Raw genomic sequence first — 25,364 nt, 5'->3', positions numbered from 1 at the left:
CTTGACAAGAGATTCTGGCTGGGCTTAAGAGGCTGAAAACCCAAGGGTTTAGTAAACATAGCCCAGCACCACATCCCTCCATGGCCTGAACTGGCACTGCCAACAGGGGTAAGGCAGGAGAGGGAACAATGTGGCTACCTGGCTAGAGACACTTGCACCATTGTGGGTACTGTGGTACATGGGGCTGGAGATGCAAGGGCCCCTCTTCACTCAGAGAGGAGCCACCTCCACAGTCATCCCTCGGGGCTGAGTAAACTGCCTCCAGCTTAGGACCAGCCTGACAAAATGACAAGGAGCAAAACAACAACTGGGAAGGAGGTAGCCCATACGCAGAGACAAGGACCCCTGGAGGGAAGCCGGGCAGTGTCGGACCCTGTTAGGATGGCATCCGTTGAGCCCCTGAGTCTGAAGGGAACAAGTAGGAAAGGAGGCGGGGGGGGGGGGGGGGGGGGGGGGGGGGAGGAGCAATCATTTTCCGCAATGGTACCAGTGGATGGGGAGGTACTGGTGAGGGGTGGGCAGATCTGGAACTCACTGCAGTTAGAGAGAGGAGAAAATAGGCCCTGGGTGTCCCCTCCCGACCTGACCCAGGCCTGGTGAGTGCCAGCTGCCCCAGCCGGCCCTAGTGGCGGCTGGAGACCAGACCTTTCACTTTGGACATCTTCTTAGTGGGTTGCCTCTGCTCAGAATGAGGGGGACACTCCCGTTCAGCCAGCTGTTGCTCCATTTCCTGAGCCGAGGAGGATGCTGTTGCTTTGAGGGTCTTCTTGATGTTGCTAACCTGGAGGGAGAAATAAAACTTGTGTGACCTACCTGTTTGTACCCAAAATTCACTGAGTCCTGTTCTCAGTATAAAGATCACCCAGAGAAGCAGGCCAAATCTGAAATGACATTCAGAAACCCAGAGGAAGGCAAGCAAGCTGCTCATGGATGAAACGGAAATGAGTTTAGCAAAAACATGGAACCAAGAGGTGGAAGATGGCCCCAGAGACCAGAAGAGACTGGACTTACAGATGGTTGTGAGCTGCTACAGGTGAGTGAACTGAGCTGGAGTCCTCTGGAGGAGCAGCAAGCACTCTCACCCACTTAGCCATCTCCGCAGCCCACATGTTTACAGTTTAGGAAGCAGCACTTTTGGTACTAGTATAAGCAGCCTTCTACTTACCTCTGCACACGGGGAGCATTTGGGAAGGACACGCTCTTTGAGTGAGCTTCCCAGACCAGACGCGTGTCTTATGCTGACTCAGTGGCATTGTGTAGATTGAGTATCCAGTGTGGGAAGTGACTCGGACCTGAGGCGTTTCAGACTTCAATGTTTCAGGGTTTTGTGATAGACAAATTTGGGGTTGGATTTTACCGTTGTCCAAAAGTTTGTTCAGACTGAGACCAAAGAGACAGCTCAGCAGTTAAGAGGACTTAATGCTCTGGCAGAGGAACTGGTTGAGTTCCCAGCACCCACATTTGGCAACTCACAACCTCCCATAGTTGCAGGGGATCTGACATCCTCCCTGGCCTCCCCAGGCACCCAAATACAAGTGGCATTCACTCAGACACACAATATACACATAGATAAAATAAAAGTAAAATCTGTTTTTTAATGTCTTTGGCCAGCCATGGTGGCATATATCTCTTATCCTAACACTGAAAGATAAGGATAGGCAGCTCTCTGTGAGTTCAAGGCCCAGTCTGGTCTACATAGTTGAGTTCCAGTCTAGCAGGACTACATGGTGAGATGAAGTTTCATAAGTAAATAAATAAATAAACAAACAAACTCTTAATAAAAGCCACAACTCTGCATTTTTTAAAAAATCTACTAGTAGGCTAAGCCAATAGCGTAGTGAGCCAAGCACTTAACGTGCAAGCACAAGGACCTGAATTTGATGTGCACCCACATACAAAATGCCAAGCCTAGTAGAACACAATTATAATCCCAGTGTTTGGTGGCAGAGACAGGCAGGTCCCTGGGCCTCACTGACCAGCCAGCATAGCCTACTTGGAAAGTTCCAGGACAATGAGAGACACAGTTTCAAAAAGGAAGGAGAGTAGCCAAGGAGTGACACCTGAGAGAGTTCTCTGGCATTCATTTACCTGTGTAAACTCATGCACCCACAAACCTATGCACCTGTACCCACAAATATACACACACACACACACAGAGACAGACAGACAACAGACAGAAAACAGACAATCACAGCTGGTGCTTCTGCCAAGCAGTACAGAACTAAGGGTGGCCATCCATGTCCAGGATTCAAGACTGGCCAGCCTGGCAGGTCTACCAGTTAAACCTATTTAGCCTTAAAGCCTTTAAGGGATCTACCCCCTTTAAGGGATCCCCACCCCCACCCCAGCCACTTGATAACAAGTACTCCCACAAATGTGTCTTCTTTGACCTACATCTGACCAGGGCCCTTCTGATTTCCTTCCTCAAGGGACTGGCTTATAGGCTATCTCTGGCCCACGTCCTCTACCCAGGTAACCTAGGTTTGTAGAGCTTTTCAAAGCATAGGCCTTGGGAATATTCCAGTGGGCTGCACCTGTTAACAAAAATGTAACCTGGCACTATCAGAGACCCTAAAGGCAAGCAAGAGACAGAAGAGCTCCCCAGGGTAGGAAGCTGCCTTTGAGAAGGGGACAAGGGAGAATACAGGGCAGGGGTGGGGACAGACAGGTGTGGGGACAGGTAACTACAGCCCCAGAAGTCCAGAGGCTGAGGTGGGAGGATAGAAAGCTTGAAGCCAGCCTGAGCCTGGGCTGAATTTTAAAAAGCAGGCAAAAGCAAAAAAGGCAAACACAAATCAAGCCCATAGGAGATGCTAGTGAGACGTGAGAGATGGTGAGAATTGCTCTCTGTAAAGTACCCAGGAGGCATGGTTTTAGCACACTGCAACAACCTAACTCCTGAGGGATTTTCTACACAATAAAAAAATAACACTTACTCTGTTCTATTACCTACATTGAGTGGAACACACCCTGTTTTGTGAATGTGTAACAATAGCTATATATTAAATTTCCACAAAACACCAGACATGGCACATTCAAATATAAATTAAAAAAAACGATTCCAAAAGCAAATGTAATGAAAAGGGCCTTTGTCAATGCTGTAAACCATCCTTCCAGGCTTGCTCAGAGACACCGCAAAGCCTTGGAATGCTACTGCTGTGTATGTCTCCCCCAGGTACACTGAACTATACTTAAATAATGCTATGTCTATAAAAGGCTAATGAGAGAATTCTCAGGCAGTTTGTCACAGGGCTGACTGAACTCTGAGGGAGGCTCTGGAAGGCACAACTCACCAGAAAGCTGTTGTTCTAAGATTTGGAAGGAAAACATCAAGTTTCTCCCCTCTGAGAACAACATTATTTAAAGACAAATGAAAAAATACATCTCACCTACTCAGTTGAGAAAATGGTTATGAATTTAGGCCAAACGTAACAGAAGCAACAACACAAGGAGGGTATGGCAGAATTACCTTTGTTCTCTGTAGATACATGCTGAGTTCAGGTGAGTGTACAGTAAGCCCCTGAGTGTGGCTCAGCCAGGAGATGGCGAGCATGTGCTCTCGGTACCAGACAATGGACTGGGCCCTGCGTTCAGCTCTCTCTCCATCAGTCTGTTGTAAGTCTTCTAGAAGGCTAGTAGGTCATCAATTATTTTAACTGGCATGACAGAGGTGCCCTGCCCTTTTCCTCACATTTCTTTCAAATTTCAATACTTTTTAATATTTATTTTATGTGTGTGTGTTGTCGCCTGAGTGTACATCTGTGTACATGTGTATAAAAGCCTATGAAGACCAGAAGAAGGCTCTGGATCCCCTGGAACTGGGGTTTCAGGTGGCTGTGAGCTGCCACTGAGTGCTGAGAGCCAAGCCTTGGTCCTCCGCAAGAGCATTAAGTCCACGTAACTGCTGAGCCATCTCTCCAGTTCTCTTCTATCCATTTTTAAAACACACCCCAACATTCCTTTTCCTCAAAATATACCTCCAAAATATACCTCACTGAGAATTGTGCAGTCCATAATGAAAGCCTGCTCATGCTCCGCTAACTCCCTGCATGCCCGTACTAAACACCAGGGCAATCATCTGTATTCACACCAAAGAACATGACAAAAATAAACACTGCAAACTAATATCTAGGCAAATCCTAAGGACAGAAGCCATTGTCCCCTTTCTCTTTACCTCTGCCTCCACCTGCTGCTGAGTCCGGTGGTGGTTCTCTTTGTACTGGTTGGCTCTCAGAACTTGCTGTTCAATGCCCAACAGGACTGCCTCACAGCCATCACACCTGCAATGGAAAAACCCAGGCCTGAGCTGCAGTGAAGCCCAGGAAGGCGCCTGCAGACGCGGAAGTCTCCCCCCCCCCCAAATCCTCTATGGGACTTCCTTTAGTGTCCCCTCTGCAGGTGGTTGCACTAGCCCCTTCTTCCTTCCAAAAAGGTCACCTAAATAGGCAACACAGGCCAAGGATACAGTGGCTTGTGGGTAGTTTCTTAAAATACAGCTCTAATTTCAAGTCTTTGTAGCCCATACGAAACAGTTTTACAGACTAAGACTAAAGGAGGGACAAACTCTTTAAGTAAGTGACCGCTACAAGTGACTGATCCCTTTCAACAGAAAAAATAAATTTTCCAAAAGCACACTATTTTAGAGATTGACTTTTTCCTCAAAATTTAAAGTTATTTCCTAGTTACCAACCACTTCTTACTTTTATTTGGCTTTTTTTTTTTTTTTTTTTTTACTTTTTATTTTAAAATTTGAAAACAGGATGGGCTTGGTGGCACAGGCCTTTAGTTCCAGCACTCAGGAAGCAGAGGCAGAAGTAGTCAGAGCTGAGTTCAAGGTTAGCCTGCCAATACCAGCCAGGTCTACAAACAGATCTGCTCTCAATAAAAATATTTCTGAAAGGTAGTATAATGACTATTCATAAGCCATCCACTACTATTCAATATGGTCAATATTCTGCCATATTTGTACCGTCTCTCTGGACAATAATTCTGTTTCCAATTCACCTCTAACATCTAAAAACGAGACCAGACAGTCTCTTCCAGTGGCTGACGAGAAGCCTCAGTGGTTTGGAGCCATCTTGCTGCTCTTACATAGGACCCAAGTTCAGGTCCCAACACCCAGGCACTAGCTCACAACCATCCATAACTCCAGTTCCAGAGAATCGGATGCCCTCTTCTGACCTCTGTGGGCATCAAGGAAACACACAGTGTACTTCTATACATGCAGACAAGGTGCTTATAAAATAAAAATAAATAAGTTTGGTTTTTTTAAAATCTGGGTGTGGTGGTACTTGGGAGGCAGAGTCGGACAAATCTTGAGATTAAGGCAAACCTGAGATATATAGTTAGTGCCATGTAAGCCTGAGCTAGAGAACAAGGCCCTCTAAAAAAAAAAAAAAAAAAAAAAAAAACCTAAAGGACAAAACAAAAAATAGAGCAAGTTTCCCCCTCTCAGCACAAAACTGCCCACCCTGTCTAATAGCATCCAGCATGCCAGGAGCCTATGTGGGAACACACTCCCCACTTTCAATAATGCTCTCTCCCTTAAAAATTCCTACATATCTCTAAGATGCTCTGGTTTCATAAGCGCCAAATCATTTAAATAGCTCATAACAGGGCTGGAGTCATAGGTTAAGAGCACTGCCTGCTCTTCCAAAGGTCCTGAGTTCAATTCCCAGCAACCGCATGGTGGCTCACAGCACCTATAATGCTCTCTTCTGATGTGCAGGTATACTTGCAGGCAAAACACTGTATATTCAATAAACAAATAAATCTTTTAAAAACTAAAAAAAAAAAAGCTTGTAACAAATCCTTGTAAAACTTGTAATCACTTTGGCAAACATCAAATTCCACTAAAATAAAAATATAGCCAAAAGCCCCAGTTCTTTTTACTAAATTCATTTACTCATGGCAAGAGGGGTGGGAGAGATAAAAGATAGGTTCTCCAACTGGCTTCCAACTCATAAACCTTCCAGCTCAGCATCCTGAATGCTAGGATTATAGGCATGGACCACCACACCTTGTCACCAAATTCTTCATATACTCAACTGTCAAATACTGTATGCATTGATGTTCCAAATCACAAAAGCCCATTCACTGTTATACAAGAACTAACTTCCTGACCTTGGCCAAAATGAGTTTAGGGTTGGAAGGCGCAGATTTTGTGCCACACATCTAGAACACAGAGACTCTACCTGCATCTCCACATGAATAGTTTATAACCCACTGTTAAAACTGCCCAGCTGCACCTAAAGTCAATTTTACAAGCCAGGTACCAGGAGGCCTGGAATGATTATTAACGCGCACAGCTATAATCACAAACGCAGCCCCTGTCTCAGTGTCCTAAGCCCCTGCTTCCTGGCTGCCCCAAGCTCACTTCTGAAGGTCACAGTTCTGCAAAGAGAGGCACAAAGGACACACTAGAACCTCCCTCCATCTCCCAGCCTCACCATTCATGCAAGGTCTTGACGATATTATTGATATCTTTCTTCTGGATGTCTCGGCCAATGCAGAAGTCCACTTCCAGCAGCTGGTTTCGCTGGTCCAGCTTGCCCTGGATGATGTCAGTGTAGACAGCCTCAATGATAAGGTCTTCTAGTTCCCGGAGGTTCCTCATCTCCAGGTCCTTCAGCAGCACAGAATAGGGGATACACTGTGGATAGGTCACACGACAGTTCTAAAAACCACTCAGCAAACATTGGGGGGAAAATTCAAGTACTACCTGTCTCTCTGTGCTTAGGCAATGCACACCAGTGGTAATCATCAATAGCTAAGACAATAGGAGACGGATAAGCTGTGGAACCTGTGACACCCAAACAAGATCCTGCAGCACCCAAGAAGGCACCTTTTTAGTTTTCTATGTCCTGGACTTCACCCAGCTCTCAGCTTCTACATCCATAGTCTTAACAGATGCTAAGCACTCCTTCCACAGGAAAGAGAAATACTCAGAGTGTGCTACACTGCCACCTTCTGGAGGCTTGCAGTGTTTGCATATGCTGAATGGCTGCAAGCCTCAAACAGATCCCAGGCACTGATGGTTACCCAGTAAAGGCATAGCAAAACAAAATATATACACATGACAACAAAAACCAAACACAGGTTATCCTGAAATTTACTCTTGTTTCTCAAACTCTTACAATCAACATACCAATACCAAATCTCCAACAACAGCCCTGTACCAATGACTAAAAAACTAGTATCTAATAACCTGTATTCTACAAATCCTGAGATATCAGAACTAGTTTAGAAATAAAGTGATTAAATAAGTAGAAACAGGGGCTGGAGAGATGACTCAGTGATTAAGAGCACCGCCTGCTCTTCCAGGGGTCCTGAGTTCAATTCCCAGCAACCACATGGTGGCTCACAACTATCTGTAATGAGATCTGATGACCTCTTCTGCAGATAAAGCACTCATACGCAATAAATAACTCTATAAAAAAAAAAAGTAGAAACAGACAGGAGGAGGGTGATCGCAGAAGAGAAACACAGCACACACACCCAGAGAGCACCCATGCTCTCTAGGGATGGTGGGAGGGTATAAATGACAGGCTGCATAAAAAGAAAAGTCTTTCTACTCTTTACCAGGCTTGAGGAGTCCATGACTAAGAGAAGAAAAAGGTCCTTGTGTTCTCTGTTCCCCCAAGAAACCAGGGCTGACTAGGTTATGGTGCAGCACAGTGGTGGAGCATCAGACAAGCCCTGAGCTTGGTCCCCGAGTTTAATCTCCAGGACAAGGGTGGGGGAGGGAAGGAGGAAGAAAGGCGCCTCCCACCTGAGATACTAGGTTAACAACCAGAAATTTGTGATTAGACCAGATAAAAGATAAATTAGATTAGACCACATAAATTTTAACAATTGAAAGGACAATCAAGGAACAAATATGCAATTCTTAATCACAGAAAGATGCAAACTCTCTGGCATACTCTCACAAAAACAGACACAGGTAAGGAAGAGGTGAGCCAAACAACTATAAATTAATAGGAGTCTGTCCCCTCTTTGTTAAAAGTTGTAAGCTACTGGCTGTAAGGCTTCTTCTAAATCAGTTGAGGCAGAGAACCTGCAGGTATGGTGTAGTGGAATCTTACAGGACAGGGACTAATGTCAGCATATGAAAAATTAAGTAAAATCTAGCTGCACTATAAGTAGTTGGTTTGTGTGGGATGGTTAAAAAGGCCAAAGATGAAAGATTTCTTTTCCCTTATTTTTTGTCTATGAAGTTACTGTTTATTTATTTATTTAATTTTTTTTTTTGGCCTGTTTGATGTATGTGTGAAACAATGTCCAACAATAAACCGGAATTTTATTTTGCTGAGTTGTTCTAACCAAAAAAAAAAAAAAAAAGAAAGAAAGAAAGAAAAATTAAGTAAAATCAAAATTAGCAGCTGACAGAAAAATTGACCTTGAAAATCCCAAAGAAAAACAGAATTATTAGAGATCTACCTCTCACAAAATAAGGTTGGGGGAGGGTGGGTGAGGGAAGGAGGAAGGGAAACTATTGGGGGGCAATAACAATGATGGGCCTTGTTTAGTGCTGATGTTATGAGTTCTTTAAATAAAATAACCAATGATGTCATTGCTCAAGGGAGCAGGCTTATGATTGTATAAATAAAGGTGGCTCGAGCTATTCAGGGCCACTTGCTTGACCATTAAAAAAAAGAAAGAAAAAGAAAAAAAGGAATCTACCTCTCTGACTGTGGCTTGGTGATAAAGAATATTAACCTAACATGCACAAGCCTTGAGTTCAATCCACAGTATCACCAAATAAGTACAAATCCACTCAGCCCCCATAGGAAGTGTTCCCTCCAGCATGAGTGCATTTAAATATGTGCTAGGAAATTTTGGAAACTGTTAATTTGTTACAAGAGCCTTACCAAGGCCAGGTGTGGTATGACACACCTGTAACCCAGCATGTGGGAGGACCGCCAAGATTGTGAGGTCAACCCCTGCTACCTAGTGACTTTGAGAATAGCCTGGACCACACAGTGAGAGTCTGTATCACCTTAATAAAAACAGTCAAAAAAAAAAAAAAAAAGATTCCTATCTCCCAAGAGCCTTTAAATAGCAGGCTCCTCACTACGGCAAAGGGCTTCCCTGCATGAAGCCCCACAGCAGGCCAGAACAGAGACCTGTTGAATCAACCACTGCTGGGCTTGCTTTTCCAAAACAGAGCGGGGAGTGACTGACTGTCCGCACGTTTTGACTGTCATCTTTTTATCTGCCAAGTATATCTCATGCATTTAGGATATGACTAGCCGCAAGTTCTTTCACTGATGCCAATGAGGGTTCAAATGAAGACAAGAATGGTTTGGGACAGTACCTTCATTCTTGATGCTAAACTCACGATGGTAAGATGTTTCAGCTTGTTCTGTTGAGCTGCACTCAGTTCTGGCAGGCTCTCCTTGTTGGCTGCTCAGCCCCACCCACCACAGAAATCAAGACACAAAATAAAATTAGGATTTATTTTCATGATAAACTCATCAACTCCCCCACCATGTCTGCTACTAGATCACGATCAAGACTGTGCACTTACTCACTCAGCAACCACTTCCTTCTCTGGAAGATCATGTGCTTCCAGAGGGCAAAGACCCAATCTCCACACAGACTTCAGTATGAAAGCCAGGCACGGACAAAGGGAACAGCCTGGCCAGCTACCTTAATGGATACTGTTGGTGCCGCTGTGAAGCTCAGTTAAGTTCAACCAGCCTTCACTGAGCATGCTGTGTGGAACAAACACGTCTTACAGGGAGGGAGTAAAGGATGAAGGAGACTCTGGGCTTTGACAGGGGCAGCACCACACGGCTCCATGAGCATCGCGTGTGGAGTGACAACTCAATAACCCTGAATCTGTCCTCAAGTTTGTTGTTTTGTTGTTGCTTTTTTGACACAAAGGGGGTTGAGATAACGTCTTATGTAACACAGGCTGACCTGATACTCATTATGTAGTTGAGGATGACCTTGAACTCCTCATCCACCTGCTTTTGCCTCTGCCTCTCAAGTGCTGGGACTGCACATGTGCGACAACATGCCCAGCTGCAGTCTTACAATGAGATGTTGCCATCGCTACAAAGGCAAATGTAAAACTACCAGAAGAGAAAAGTAGAAGGCAAGGAAGAAAGGCTAAAGAAAGAGAAGAAAAAAGGGGACAGAGAAAGAGAGTAAACAAATACAATCTCAATTGGGAGATACAAAAACCAAAAAGGATTCATGGAAGAAAAGTTTGCAATGATCACAGTAGCAGCCACACATAACACAGAGAGCAGAGCCAGATCCACCCACACATCTGCACATGCAGCTCCTCCTACAGTGACTCCATGAGACACATGTCAAATGTCCTCAACCCTTTAGCCGTAATTCTGGATTCCAAGATACTGACAGGGTTCCTCTGTGTAGCCCTGGCTGTCCTGGAATTGACTCTATACATCAGGCTGGCTTTGAGTTCAGAGAGCCACCAAGATAGTACTTGGGAGGCAGAATCTGGTAAATGTGAATTTAAAGCAAACCTGGGATACATAGTTCCTGGCAAGCCTGAGCTAGAGAACAAGACTCTGTCTCAAAACAAAAAAAGTAAGTTTCCCTATCTCCGCACAAAGCTAGCCAGTCACCGTAATACCATACTGCAAGCCAGGAGCCTATGCGGCTCACCTGCTTCTGCCTCCCCAGTGCTGAGATTAAAGGCCTGTGTCACCACCGCCCAGCTGACTTTTTTCTCTTAAACAATGTTGAAATGCATCAAGTGACAATTCCTACCTTGAACTGGGCCAGTTGCTTATCCTACTTGTGTCTATTCATCTGTTTTGTGAAAAAAATTATGAATATGTTTAACTTCAGCTATTGCCTGCATCCCATGAAACTGCTACATAAAAAAGCACATACTACCTTTCTTTAAAAATATCTTTATTCTTTTTAATTCTGTGGGAATATCTGTGTGTGGGTATCTGCACATGTGTACAGGTACCTTGGAGACCAGAAGCATCGGATCCCTGGAGCTGGAGTTGCCTGATGTGGGTGCTGAGAACTGAACTCCAGTCCTTTGAAAAAGCAGCATGTGCTCTTAACTGCTCTCTCTTTAGCCCCATGTTACCTTTTTAAGTCCCCCAAAATTCTAAATCCTAAAAAGATTTAGCCTAGAGAGAAACAGTATAATTACTCTTATTTTACAGATAGGGAAACTGAGGCACACCTGTGATCATTTAAATTGCTAAGAGACACACAACTAGTAGAAATGGAGCTGGAATCCAATGCATGCAGTCTGCTTCCAGAGTCCCTCACAGTGCTGCCTCCTTAGGCAATGACAAAGTGCACTCGGCAGAACAAAGAGCCGGTCAGAGAAAGGTCGCGTACCCGGAAGTGGCAAACTGTTCACCCTGACAGCACCATAGAATAAGTAGAAGTGGCGAGAGAGACAGGAATAGATGCCAAGGAAGCAGGAGGGGAGTCCTGAGTACCTGGCCACACTTACACTATTGAAAGAAAGGAGATGAGAGGAGAGAGAAAAGAATTAGAAAAGCCCGAAGGAAAAAAAAATGAGTTAGAAGGGGCTGGAGAGATGGCTCAGAGGTTAAAAGCACCGACTGCTCTTCCAAAGGTCATCAGTTCAATTCCCAGCAACCACATGGTGGCTCACAACCATCTATAATGAGATCTGGTGTCCTCTTCTGGCTGGCAGGCAGGATATTGTATACATAATAAATAAAGAAATCTTAAAAAAAAAAAAAAAAAGAGAGATAGAAATAAAGTGACATGTGGGTATATAAGTACCTTACTCTTGATTATTTACTGTTTCTGAGTCTTTTATTCACTGTGTTTGTGCTAGTGTGTGTGTGTGAGTGTGAGTACACTCATGCTGTAATGTGCATGTGGAGTCAGAGAACAACTTTCCAGGATTGGTTTTTCCTTCCACTCTGGGTTCCATGGAGTGAATAGTCTGTTAGGCTCGCACAGCAATAGAACCACCTACTGAGCCACCTTGCCAGCCCACTCCTGATTTAAGATTGTAATTTAAAAAGAAGCTTCTTCTTACAGGTAATGGTAATAAACAGAGAGACCCACAACTGTACAATGTGCCAAGGGTGAGAGACTTTGGAGCACTCAGCACTAACAGGGATGCCTTCATCAAACTCATCCCCTCAGGCCTCAGGGATCTATACAGAAGAGGAGGTGGAAAGATATTTGAGAGCCAGAAGTAGTAGACAGCTCCATGGAAACAGTGTCATCCAGACATAACAGGATGATGAGCAAATGAACTCACAGAGACTGTGATAGCACACTTGAAACCTGTGCAGGCTCAAACCAGAGAAAATCCCAACACTGAGAGGGGAAACAGACACAAGGTCCCGGCAGAGAAGCTATTTGTAACTGGTGCCTGCTGGGAGAGGGAGAATGAGTGTTCTTCAATGGGGTGTCACTGAGTATAGTCTATCAAGCAAACCAGGGCAGGTTCCATGCCTAGGAATAGTGCAGCAACACAAAATGGAGTCCATGGTTTTTGCCAGTCTTTCGTTTTGTTTTGTTGTTTCCGACACAGGGTTTCTCTGTAGTCTTGGCTGTCCTGGACTCACTTTGTAGACCAGGCAGGCCTCAAGCTCGAAGGGACTCACCTGCCTCTGTCTCCCGAGTGCTGGGATTACAGGTGTGCACCACCACACCCAGCTTGAGGGGTTTTGTTTTTGTTTTTTTTGTCTTGTTTGTTGTTTTTACTTTGTTTTTTATTTTCATTGTTTTCTTTTTGAGAGAAAGAAAGAACATGGAGTTGAGTAGGTAGGAAGGAGGGGAGGATCTGGGAAAGCTAAAGGAGAAAAAGAATATGTTAAAATACATTGTATGAAAATTTTTAACAAGAAAATAAGAGAAAATAAAAACATTCACATGGGCTAGGAATGTAGCTCAGTGGTATAGTGGTTTATTATGAAATAGTAAAAATGAGTACACACATGGTACCACATATCTGTAAGATGAAAAACTGGAAGGTGGAGGCAGGAGGATTTCGAGTTTGAAGTCAGCCTGAGCAACACAAGACTCTGACTTACAATAAAAAATTAAATTTAGAAAATATGTATTGGAAATATTTGTGGCCTGGGAAAGGCAAGGTATGGATGCAGATACAATCTAATTTTATCTATAAAACATCTACATATACACATCTATATATCACATCTAATTATATCTATATAACAAAAAACTCAAGCAGAAGGGAAAAAACACAGAGAACCATAATGCTAACAGTAACCTCATGGTCTATCATGTTTTATTCTTTTCCAAATTTTCTTCAATATGGTAATCTTATTTTAGTAACATTCAAGCTGGGCATGGTGGGCCATTCTTATAATATCAGCACTCAAGAGAACGAAGCAGGAAAGTTTTGAGTTCAAGATCAGCTTATGCTATACATAACCCAATCTCAACAAAACAAAGCAATTAAAAACAAAAAACAAAAACCTGGGGGCGCGGCTGGAAAGATGGCTCAACAGATAAGAGGACTGTGTGCTCTTCCAGGGGCCCTGAGTTCAATTCCCAGCAACCACATGGTGGCTTACAACCATCTATAATGTGATCCAATGTGCACTGTATACATAATAAATAAACCTTTAAAAAATGTTTTTAAAAACCTGTGTGCACGTGTGTGCGTGCACGCTAACACAATGTGCATCGTAGAGGTCAGAGAACAACCTGTGGGAGTCAATTCTCTCTTTCCACCATGTGGGTCCTAGAGATTGAACTCAGGTTGTGAGTAAGACTTCATTATCAGGTGCCTTTACCTGTGGCACCACCTGAGCAGCACCCTTCAAAAAGAAATCCTGACCATCTTTAAAACACTGAACTACCAGCCGGGTGTGGTGGTGCACGCCTTTAATCCCAGCACTCAGGAGGCAGAGGCAGGCGGATCTCTGTGAGTTCAAGGCCAGCCTGGTCTACACATCAAGTCCAGGACAGCCAAGGGTACATAGAGAAACCTTGTCTCAAAAAACAAAACAACAAAAAAAAACAAACACTGAACTGTCAGATACAGTGATGCACGCCTTTAGTTCCAGCACTTAAGGAGGCAGAGGCAGGCATATCTCTGTGAGTTCAAGGCCAGCCTGTTCTGTATAGTGAGTTCCATGCTGGCCAGGATGACACAGTAAGACCCTATTTCAAAAAAAACAAAAGCACGGAATTATTTTGTTAGCTGGGTGCCCTACAAACACTAGTTCTCAAGGCACTGATATGGGAACTAAACAAGGGCTCTGTTCATAGCTGCTCACACACACAATTCCCATTTTACATCTAGGATATTAAATGGCTATCAGGGAAATCCTTTGATGAAGCTACCTTCAAGGCACAGAAGATGGAGGTACAGTCAAGTCAATAATTAGACCTGCCTACCCTGCCCACACCTACACATTATAACCACACCTCAGCCACCCTACAGACAGCTCCAAGAGGCAAGTCTTCTAAAGGATCTTAACCAACTCACCTAAGTAATCTGGGTATGTACCATAGGCAAACAGGTTCAGCAACTGCAAATAGGCAGCATTAGCTCCTTCTGCAAGCTGAAAAAAAAAAGAAAAAGAAAAGTTCACCACACAACAAATTTCCACCAACCACTACAATAGTCTAATAGAGAACATGTGACCAAATGCCAAAGACGTCATGGCCATTTTTTCTGTACTGTTAGATTTAATAGTCCCTAAGGTCCTTTCCAATTGTGATTCCTGGAGAAAACCTAAACAAAATTATTTTAGTCTAAAAGTGCATCTTCTTCCTTCCTCAGTAAGACATTTTGCATAACATTTAAGAGGTTCAAGTACCCTCTTCCTTCCCTCACTAACTGCCTCTTTGCTTTAAGTTCACTCCATCACAAAGCTTTATGTAGCAGAAGCAGTTCCCGTTGTTTCAGGATCTCCCCTGCCTGAAAACAAATACTGACGGCTGGGAGAATTGCCTAGCCTGGACAGAGAGCCAGGGTCAATCCCAGCACTGCATAAACTGGGTGTGCCTGTAATTCCTCAGGAGGTGAGCACAGGGATCAGGAGCTCAACGCCATCCTCAGCTACATACCGAGTCCAAAACTAGCCTGGATTACTTGAAAAGGAGACCCTATCTCAAATGAAGAAGCAAGAGTGAAGTGAGCCTGTCTATATACCAACTCTGTATGATTTTTGTTTGTTTTATTGTTGTTGTACATGATGTATGTAGGATGTGCATGTGTGGTCACGTATGCAATGCACATGTATACAGTCACAGACAACTTTGTGGAGTCTGTTTTCTCCTCCCAGCTTTATGAAGGTTCTTGAAGATCCAACCCTGGTCATCAGGCTTATGTGGCACCTTTACCCACTGAGCCATCCTTCCAGCCCCCAACTTAGTACGCTGACACCTACTACCAATCAAATTTGAACAAACGGCATGGCTAGTTCCAAGTTTCAGCACTATATATGGCCTGTGAGCCCTGGAAATATTAATAGTGTAAGGTGTGACAGAAAAGCTATACTGTAACAGAGCTGTCAGCCTGAGCCAAATAAAACTGTTCATTAAAGTACTTTGATGCTGGTGGCAAAAAGGTGTCCCCAGGGGGAAAAAAAAAATGCAAGGAGTCACTTTGCACGGCCTGGAACCCCCACTCCTCCTGAAGATAAAGGACAGCACTCAGTGGCATGGCAGCTGCTTAGCATGCACAATACTGTGGGTCCAAGCCTCAGCACCATACACAGCACTTCTTCCAACTTAGCAAACTCCATATGGCAAAACAGTTCAATTGATCTTCTCTTTCAAAAAAATTCCAATAACTGCATCCATAACTTTAGAACACTGAAAAACTAGCTTATTCCTGACTCAAAACAGGAAAAGCATAAAGTATAGGCTAAGTGATTTGCTAAGCACCAGTAAGCACTGATGTGAGACTAGCATCCTTACATATCCTCTGAAGTTACCATGAACTTCTCAAGGCTCAAGGGCAGAGTGGAAGAGACTCAGCAAAGACCACTGAATCTAGCTGCTGCTCTTCACACAGACAAAGCTATCTGGAATAGACTATCTTCTCTAACAGAGGCACCTCAAAACTTCTCTGACTGCCTAAGTCAGTAAGGTCTTACCAGCTTGCTTTCATCCATTTCCTCTTACCCAATTTTCAACAGTCACAAAAAACAACTACGTGGCATGTTCATTTGTGGTACACGCCTGTAATCCCAGCACACGGTAGGTGGAAGCAGTAGGAACAGCATCAAGGCCGGTCTAGGAAACATGAGACTCAAGCTCAAAAAAAAAAAAAAAGCCTAATTCCCAAATCTTCCTCAAAGAATTATTGATTGAATTTTTACTAGAAGTCTGCTGTATGTCAGGCTATGTATTCGGCTCAAGGAAGCCATGGTAAGCACAGCAGACCTTACCCTCGCAGACCTTGATATAACAAGCAAGAGTGGCACTAAATAAAAACTTACAATTAACAAAATAAAAGTCAGGCTGGCTGGGAATATGGCTCCCAGCTACAGTGCTTTCCTACCATGCATGCATGAAGCCCTAGATTCAGTCACCAGCATCAAATAAAACCAGATGTGGTGGTACATGCCTATAATTCCAGAATTCAAAAGGCAGAGACAGGAGGATTAAAAGTTCAACATCATCTTTAGCTACATATTAAGTTTAAGGCTACAACACCGACAGGAGCTTGTCCCCACCTGCCCCACACACACACCAAACTTTTTATGTGGCTCCACTTCTATCTCTGGCCACCATAGAAAGAAGATCCGTGTGTGAAGTGATCACAGAAACTCTATTTCCCAACCAAGAGCAATAAGCAGACATATAGTGCTGAACCTAATAACCTGGACCCACACCTCAGGTTACAGTTGGCTCTGAGATAAAGCTGACAATGGATGCCAATGGTGTCATAGTGTCCATGGAGGCTGACTACCTAACAAATGACAACCACTTCCTATATACAGACTACCACCACCAAGAACATCAGGGCCACCCTCAGCAGCATTCAACAAATGATTAACAGGAATTACCTTGACCTAGATCAGCAGGCAGTAGTCACGCATACAGCCAGTGGCATCCTATATAGGCAGAAGCTGGTGATGGCAAAGGGAGGAGAGCCTGCCCCACCAACACACTGAAATCTCCTGAGAACTCCCTCCAATGCATAAATATGTCTGCAATTTTCTCAAAACAACAAAGAAAAGTTGTGTCTAAAGTGAGAGGTACAGGCTGAGAAGCATAAATTGCTTTGCATCTCTTTGTTCCACCCAATGATTCCTCAACAAATCTCATTTTTAATGTACAATGACCAAAACCTAACTACAACAGTCAAACATAACATTACTTTAAGTCAAGATCACTCATTTCTTACCATCTTTCAGACAGCTAACAACTCAATCTAATTTATCCAAGAGCAGAGGAACACTGAATAAAAGAACTCTAAGACATTATCCTTGATCTCCTCCCCTGGCCCACCAATTTCCATCTTTCCTTTAATAGAGAATCAAACAAGTCCACAGGGCTTCAGTGTTGAAACTCACTGGACAATCAGAAAACATAGCATAGAGAAGACAGAAACTGTCTGAAAACTATTCTTACCTCCTGAACATTGGCCAACTCCAGCAGTTCTCCAAACACATACACTCCAGGAGCCTCCAGCACCTGGCTTATGAGAGCAGTGAGGGCTGAGCCACTGGTACCTTTGGCTAATAAAATAAACTGCTCCAAGAGGTTACTTGAGGGTTTCTGTTCACCTGCCATTCTCTGGTCTTGAGATCTGTCCAAAAGGAAAATGGGTCAGTCACTCTACTATCTTCTCCTTTCAAAAGTGTGAATTTAAGCTGAATCAGACACAAGAGCACTTTAATCTCAAAATCTTCAGAAAAATAGCTCCTGAATTGAGATACAATAGCCACTTTGTGAGATGGACAGAATTCAGCCTGGAGTTGAAGATATTCTGTCCTCAATTCTGAAGCACACAACCCTATCTGTCCCTTCTGAAGCATCACCTTCTAAGGCTATAAAGCTGACCAGGGCACACCTCATTTACAGGTGTGGGTCAAGAGATAAAGAGAGAATACTGCCCATGCAGTTTTTGTGTCATTAGAATCCCACCTACAGCCAGGCACATATCAAAAACAAAGTGAAGACAAGAGCCACACTTCATTTAATCAAAAACTGCAACTGAAAGTGATGCTGAGCATACCATACAAGGCACTAGATTGCCCAGCAATGAAATAAAAAGTCATTTAAGCATAGGAAAATGGTAAAAAATAATACAAACTTAGGCAGTAGCCATTCAAATCTAGACAATACATTCTGTTTAAGTCAGGAAATACTTCTATTTGGCCTCCTGATGATACAGACTTTTTAACAAACATAACTCCAAAATCTTAATAACAAGATATAAGAAAACTGTGTAGCTATCGTTTTTTAATTGATTTATCTACAAGACCATTTTGTCTGCATGTATGAATGTGCACCACGTGAGTGCCTGGTGTTCACGGAAGACAGATAGGGCATCAGATCCCCAGAGACTGAAGTCACAGATGGTTGGAGCCATCGTGTGGATGTTGGGAATCAAACTCAGGTCCTTTGGAAGAGCAGCCAATGGGCTTACCTGCCGAGCCATCTCTCCAACCCCCAATGCAGATATTGTACTGTCATCTTCAAGATATTAGGTGCAGAAGAGTTCCTCAATTGTATGAAATAAGTATATGCTGAGTATGAATGGACTCTAAAGAAATCTCACATAAGACTTGTCTTCCAGAAATGATACACACTGTAGAGTGTGACAAAATGAAAGAAAAGGGGTGTATGTTTATGAATAAACAAAAAACAAAACAAAAAACTATGTTTTCCTGTGGAGTTTTACAGCACCCTTTCAGGATATTAGGAAAAGTAAGTATGTTGCCTCTCTTAAAGTTACCTAAGAAAGCCCTGTCAGAAACTGAAACAGAGAAGTGCTAGAAAACAAAGAGTTCTGAGGAGGGAAAAATAAAGCTGAGAAATGGAGTAAGAGAAGGAAAGAAATAGAAGAAGACAGGAAAGAAGAATACTAAGTTAGAAAGAGAGGAACAAAGCCTGCCTCCTCCCCCAGCAGACACAACTAAAAAGATAGGTGGGACTCTCAGTCAAGATACTAAGGAGAAAGGGATGAGGACGGGCAGGAACTCGGGTGCCTCCAAAAGATCTCAATTTCAAAAGCAAAGCCTGTGGGGATAGAGAGTGGATGGAATAAGATGGTGATTAACGTTTTCTTCTGAAGTGGGAGGCTTCTCGTGTAGGCGGATAGGGACATGGTGGAAATAAATTCCTATCTCAGGAGGACGCTATTCTGAAGGTCCAAAAAGGGTGAAAGGAGACAGCTTCTACAGAAAGGGGCACATCAAGGGCGGACACCATGTGGAAGATGACAGCTGCAAGCTAGAGTGGACGTCAGGATTGGTGGTCTTGCTCCTAGCCAGCAGCTAGAGAAGCCTCCCGGCGTCCTGCAACGGGGGCGGGGCAGCGTGGTCACCGGCTTTCTTGGGAAAGCCTGCCGGAGCGAAGCGGGAGGTCCAGGCAATACCAGCGCAGCCTGCCCTCTTGCCGTCCCCTACCTGTCCGCGCCAAGTCTCTGTCCCCTTCGCCAATGTCTCGGCCTCCCAGAGCCTGCCTGCAGGTTGTCAAGCCTCCATGATCAGCCCGGCGTCCGGCACTTTTCTGTCTCCGCCGACCCGTCACCGGTGCTCTTCCCCAGGAAGCTTCCCACCATTGCACTAGAGTTCCGCCTACACAAAGTTCCCGTTCTGCTTTCACACCTTCCCATCTTAAGAGTCAGGCGGGAGAAGAGGGTCCCCTCTGGGCTGCAGTCCCTGAGCTGGGAGAAAAGGCAAGTAAAACATGGAGCCCAAGAAAAGGAATATGGCCTAGGTGATTCTAAGGCCATATAGTAGCCATCGTCATCACTATCCTGTGCCAAAGGCACACACCGTTTGGCTGACCTTTCTCTGCAAGTGCACCCTGAGATAACTGCAGCTAACCTGGGGTTCTGAAAAACATTACGCCCAAAGACAACACTACTTATTGAACTATTTTTTATGTGACAGGCGTTTTCCATATTTATCTTGTCAGCATCTCATAAAACTATGATTTTTTAAAAAATGATCTGTATAAAAGATTTCCATTTTCCGGGCAAGCTAACTAAAGCTGACAAATCAAGTCAGTAAGTGGCAATGTTGGAAACCAGGCTGTCTGAAGCCAAAGACTATATTCTTAACCTCTATTCTGAAAATATTTACAAATAAGCAGATGGAGACTGGAGAGATGGCTGAGCAGTTGAGAGCCTTTGCTGCTGCAGAAGACTTAGATTGGGTTCTAAGCACTTTTCTAAGCAGTAACAGCTCACACCCACCTGGAAGTCCAGTTCCAGAGAAATCTAAGACCCTCTTCCGGCCTCATACACTGCACTCACATGATGCACATATATATGCTCAAGCACACACATACACATTAAAAATAAATAAATCTTTATATTTTTAAGCAGTTGATGGGCCTAGAGAGGTGGCTCAGAGGTTAAGAGCACTGGCTGCTCTTCCAGAGGACCCAAGTTCAATTCCCAGCACCCACATGGCGGCTTTCAACTGTCTGCAACTCTAGTTCCAGGAAATTCTAGAAGAGTTCCAGGAGTTCTAATTCCTCTTTTTTACTTTCAGACACTGTACCCATGTGGTACACAAACATGCATGCAAGCAAAACACCCATAAAACACTTAAAATTTTTTAATTAAAAAATAAATTTTAGCCTGGTATGGTGGCCTTCAATCCCAGCACTCAGGAGGCAGAGGCAGGTGGATCGCTGTGAGTTCGAGGCCAGCTTGGTCTACACAGTGAGTTGAGGACAGCGAAGATAACATAGAGAAACCTTGTCTCAAAAAAAAAAAACAAAAATAAATAAAAAATAAATAAAATAAAATAAATGTTAGGGCTGAAGAGATGGTTCAATTGTTAAGAGCACTGATTGCTCTTCCAAAGGACCTGGGTTCAGTTCCCAGCACTCACATGGCAGCTCATAACTGTCTATAATTCCAGTTCCATGGCTTTGACACCCTCATACTAATGCACATAGAATAAAATTAAATAAATTATTTTTAAACATAAAAATTAAAAATAAATACATTTTAAGCAGTTGAGTTGAGCCAACAAGGGTTCTGTAAGCATAATTTCTCTCATGGAATTGAATTTGGTATCCTGAGAAGATAGCCAAGAGCTGCCATGAAATTAAATAGTTAAACAGATTTCTTCAGCGTATATACCACAGACTTTCAGATTCTAAAGACATGAAAAAAGTCCTTTTCACTTGGAATGAAGGAGGCTAGCACCAACCAATTCACTCTTTTGTTTTGTTTTGTTTTGTTTGTTTGTTTTTGAGACAGGGTTCTCTATGAATAGCCCTGGCTGTCCTGGGACCCACTTTGTAGACCAGGCTGGCCTCAAACTCACAAAGATCTGCCTGCCTCTGCCACCCAAGTGCTGGGACTAAAGCCATGCAGTACAGAGACCAGCTATGCTAGCTCTTCTTCTTCTTTTTTTTTTTTTTTTTTTTAAGAACAATATCCTCCCATATTTTCCTGAGAAAAAAAAAAAAAAAAAGCAAAACAAAAAACAAAAAATAAAACCTCTATTAACCATACACTCAGTGGTTTCTTAAATTCAATGGAAAAAGCAGTATTTTAAAATTTTCAAACCATTATATTACATTAAAATTAATCATATCTAGACAGACAGTAGTGCTGCATGCCTTTAATCGCAGCACACAAAGAAACCCTGTCATGAAGAGCCAAAAGACAACAACAACAATAACTATTACTACCACTACTATTATTGTCGTCGTTGTCATCATTATTGTTTTTATTTCTGGCTATAGGTAGTGCTGTAGTTACTGCCCAGCCTGCTGTTCCCTTATAATGTGCTTAATAACATTTTCTTTCTTTAAAAAAAAAAAAAAAGGGACTGGAAAGGTGGTATAGCAGTTAAGAGCACTTCTTTCTCTTATGGAAGACCCAGGTTCAGTTCCCAGCACACACACGGCAGTTTACAACCATCCACGACTCCAGTTCCAAGGGATCTGACACCCTCTCTGACCTCCAAGAAAACCAAGCATACATATGGTGCACGTACACACGTGCAAGCAAAACACTCATATACATAAAATAAAATCAATCAACCTAAAACAAATTTTTAAATCTTTACTGGGGAAGAGATGTAGATGAGTGGCAAAGCTCTTGCCTGGCATAGGCAAGTTCTTGGGTTCAATTCCCAATACTGATACAACAACAAAAAAGAGATAATTTCTATTTTAAAAGACACTAGTAAGAAAATGAAGACATGCAACTCCTTGGAAAACAATATTTGCAAGGTGTATATCAGAAAAAGAAATCGTAAGACTACATAAAGATCAATAGGAAGACGAACACCTAATTTCAAATAGTGGACAAAAGCCTTAAACAGGCACTTGACAGAAAGACCATTAAATAGGCAGTTAAGAAAACCAGAGCTGAAAAAAAAAACAAAAAAACAAAAAACCAGAACTGAATACTTTAAGGAAATACCACATTTAGCCAGAATGACTAAAATTAAAAAGACTTATGACAAATACCCAGTGTTGACAAGAATGAGCAGCAAGTAGAACTTTTCTACATAGCGGGCAAAAGCCCCAGTTCTACAATGCCTTTCAAAAACTAGCAACATCTACTATCACTACCCATCCGTGTATTTGACCAGGCTAACCCTTCTTCCCTGCAATCTATGCAGTGTGCCAACAAAAGGAAACATACAAGAGTGCTCACTTCAGAACGGCTCTCTGTTAATGATAAAACTCAAATGCCCACCAAGGAGAGACTTAGAAGAAGGAAACTGTCGTTTATACATACAACTTGCCAAATGAAAAATGGTACAAGCACAAAAACACTAACAGGAGAACTAGACAGAGACTGTGCATACTGTATAATCACATTTAAGTAAAACCTACATATAAATTCAAATACAGACAAGATATCTAATAGTCATAAAAGCAGGAAAGTGGATTCGGTACTGATTAGGAAAGGGCATAATGAGTTCTGGAAAGGTTCTGCATCTTGATTTGGGTGGTATTGATGGATGTATATTATCTTCTCTTGCTGAATGTATGATATATCTTATTAACAAAGGTAACTCAGGATTAAAAAAAAAATTTTTTTTAACACGGAGGGAAAATTCTCATCCTGTAAGTCAGTGGTTCTCCACCTTCTGAGCCTTTAATACAGTTCTTCATGCTGTGGTGACCCGAACCATAAAATAATTTGCACTGATACTTCATAACTGTGACTTTTCTATGTTATGAATGGTAATGTAAGCGTTTTTGGAGATAGAGGTTTGCCAAAGGGGTTGTGCCACACAGGTTGAAAACCGCTGCTTTCGCCCAGCTTGGTGGCACACGCCTATAATCCCAGCACTCTGGGAGGCAGAGGCAGGCAGATCTCTGTGAGTTTGAGGCCAGCCTGGTCTACAACGTGAGTCCTGTCTCAAAAAACAAAAACAAAACAAAACACTGCTTTAAATTAAAATGCCACTTCTACCGTAAAGTCTTGCCAGCTATTACACTTCATCAGAACGTCTAAGGCACTCTCCACTTGTTTGTTTGTTTGTTTGTTTGTTGAGGGGTTTTGTTTTGTTTGTCTTTGGTTTGTTTTGGTTTTTTGGGTTTGTTTTGTTTTGTTTTGTTTTTTGTTTTTTCAAGACAGGTTTTTATCTGTGTAACAGCTCTGGCTGTCCTGGACTTGCTTTGTAGACCAGGCTAGCCTTGAACTCACATAGATCCACCTGCCTCTGCTCCTCCCCCCCAGAGTGCTGGCATTAAACACATGCGCCACCACATCTGGCCACTTGCTCTTAACCAAAAGGCCAAAAAGCAGCCTTCTGTGGCACTCTGATGTCTTCTGTGTCATTTATCAACCCCATCTTGAATTCTCCTTATCTCCCTAAACAGTTATGTACCTTCCAAACCAACAGTGACTTATCTTACACTTAACTCGGTACCTGACCAAAAACCAAACACAAAGAACGAAGAAGAATCCAAAAAGTTTGCTGAATTACTTGGGATAAGGGGGGGAAAAAAGGTAGATGTTCAAATGGGTATAGTGGGTACAGGAGAGGCCTAGGGAAGAACATGTTTCTCCAAGGAAACAGAGGATTAAACCAACTTTACCTACTTCCTGAAAAAAAAAAAACCCCTTATTAAATGTCTACTTGAATGACAAAAAAGCAAGTCAAAAGCTGGAGATGGTGTCTCACACCTTTAATCCCAGCACTTGGGAGACAGAGGCAGGTGGATCTCTGTGAGTTCCAGGCCACCCTGGTCTACAAAGAGCATTCCAGGACAGCCAATGCTGCACAGGGAGACTCTGCTCAAAGTACCAAAGAAAAACAAACAAAACAAAACAAACCCAAAAAGCAGCAAGCAAAAACAGTGGCGGCACACACCTTTAATCCCAGCAATCTGGAGGCAGAGGCAGGTGGATCTCTGTGAGCTCAAGGCCAGCCTAGTCTAGAAAGAGAGTTCCAGGACAGCCAGTGCTATGCAGAAAAACCCTGTCTTGAAAAACAAAACAAAACAAAAACAAAAAGTAAGACCTATCTAGACTGAGAATAAAGAACTATCACACTAGCTCCTTTCAGAAAATCCACCAAATAAACACCTAGTCTCTGGGTGTTTCAACACTAGTTGGGAAAACTGTTCATTAAGGAAAAAAATCACATAGTCATGCTTCTAAAAATATCACCTCCTTAGTGCAGTGCAAAGAGAACACATTGCAGGTCAGTAGACTTAAAGTCAGATTCTGTCTCAACTTGCTGGGATGTGTGGCCAGCCAGTCTCTGCCTCACTGGGCCTCAATTTCCTCATACTTAAAAATAAAAGATAAAAAAAAATTTTTTTGGATTGGCAAATTCTTTTAAGTCTTCCTGTACTGGCATTGAGTATACAATCCTTACCTCTCCCAATCTGAAGCAGAAACACAACATAAATCCTTCAAAACACGTAAAAATGCACCCCTGACTAATAAACTAGCACTATTTGAGGAAGTCATTTTGTTCTATTATCTTCCATGGCTTAATCCGTGGTTTTGTTAGTTGTTTGCAGTCTTACCATGGTTTGCAGACTTCTGAGTTCCGTGTAAACAGAAGTTAACTGGGCTGACACGTCTCCAGGGTCAAAGAGGACCGGCCCGCCGGGTTTCAATTAACAGGATTCAGAAACCAACCCCACAGAAGGATTCCAAATATGCGCACACTGCGCGGCACACTGGAACCTAAGTTAAAAAGACGGGGCGCAGAGTGTGCTGGGATTTGTAGTCCCTGGCCTTTAGTGGTGCACTGGGATCGCCCATGCTC

At 43.0% G+C, this 25,364-nt stretch overlaps 1 protein-coding gene across 4 annotated transcripts; it reads right to left on the bottom strand.

The window, feature by feature from the left end:
* Positions 1-455: 455 nt before the first annotated feature.
* Cops7b (COP9 signalosome subunit 7B) lies at positions 456-25,364 on the bottom strand. 4 transcript variants are annotated; one of them, XM_051154247.1, is made up of 7 exons: positions 25,120-25,364; positions 17,554-17,731; positions 14,453-14,528; positions 9,317-9,405; positions 6,450-6,652; positions 4,175-4,280; positions 456-781 (listed from the first exon to the last, which is right to left on the bottom strand). In XM_051154247.1, the coding sequence occupies exons 2-7, from the start codon at positions 17,713-17,715 to the stop codon at positions 623-625; spliced, it is 795 nt and encodes a 264-aa protein (XP_051010204.1). In that variant the 5' UTR covers positions 17,716-17,731; positions 25,120-25,364; the 3' UTR covers positions 456-622. The 4 variants fall into 4 exon arrangements, with proteins under 4 accessions (XP_051010204.1, XP_051010203.1, XP_051010206.1 ...); XM_051154246.1 differs by lacking the exon at positions 25,120-25,364 and adding an exon at positions 19,557-19,920; XM_051154248.1 differs by lacking the exons at positions 456-781; positions 25,120-25,364 and adding exons at positions 3,127-3,632; positions 19,557-19,927.

Source organism: Acomys russatus, chromosome 12, assembly GCF_903995435.1.
Source record: "Acomys russatus chromosome 12, mAcoRus1.1, whole genome shotgun sequence".
In the NCBI taxonomy this organism is placed as follows: domain Eukaryota; kingdom Metazoa; phylum Chordata; class Mammalia; order Rodentia; family Muridae; genus Acomys; species Acomys russatus.
Note: the sequence above shows the minus strand (reverse complement) of the source record. Positions and strands in the feature narration are given on the sequence as shown.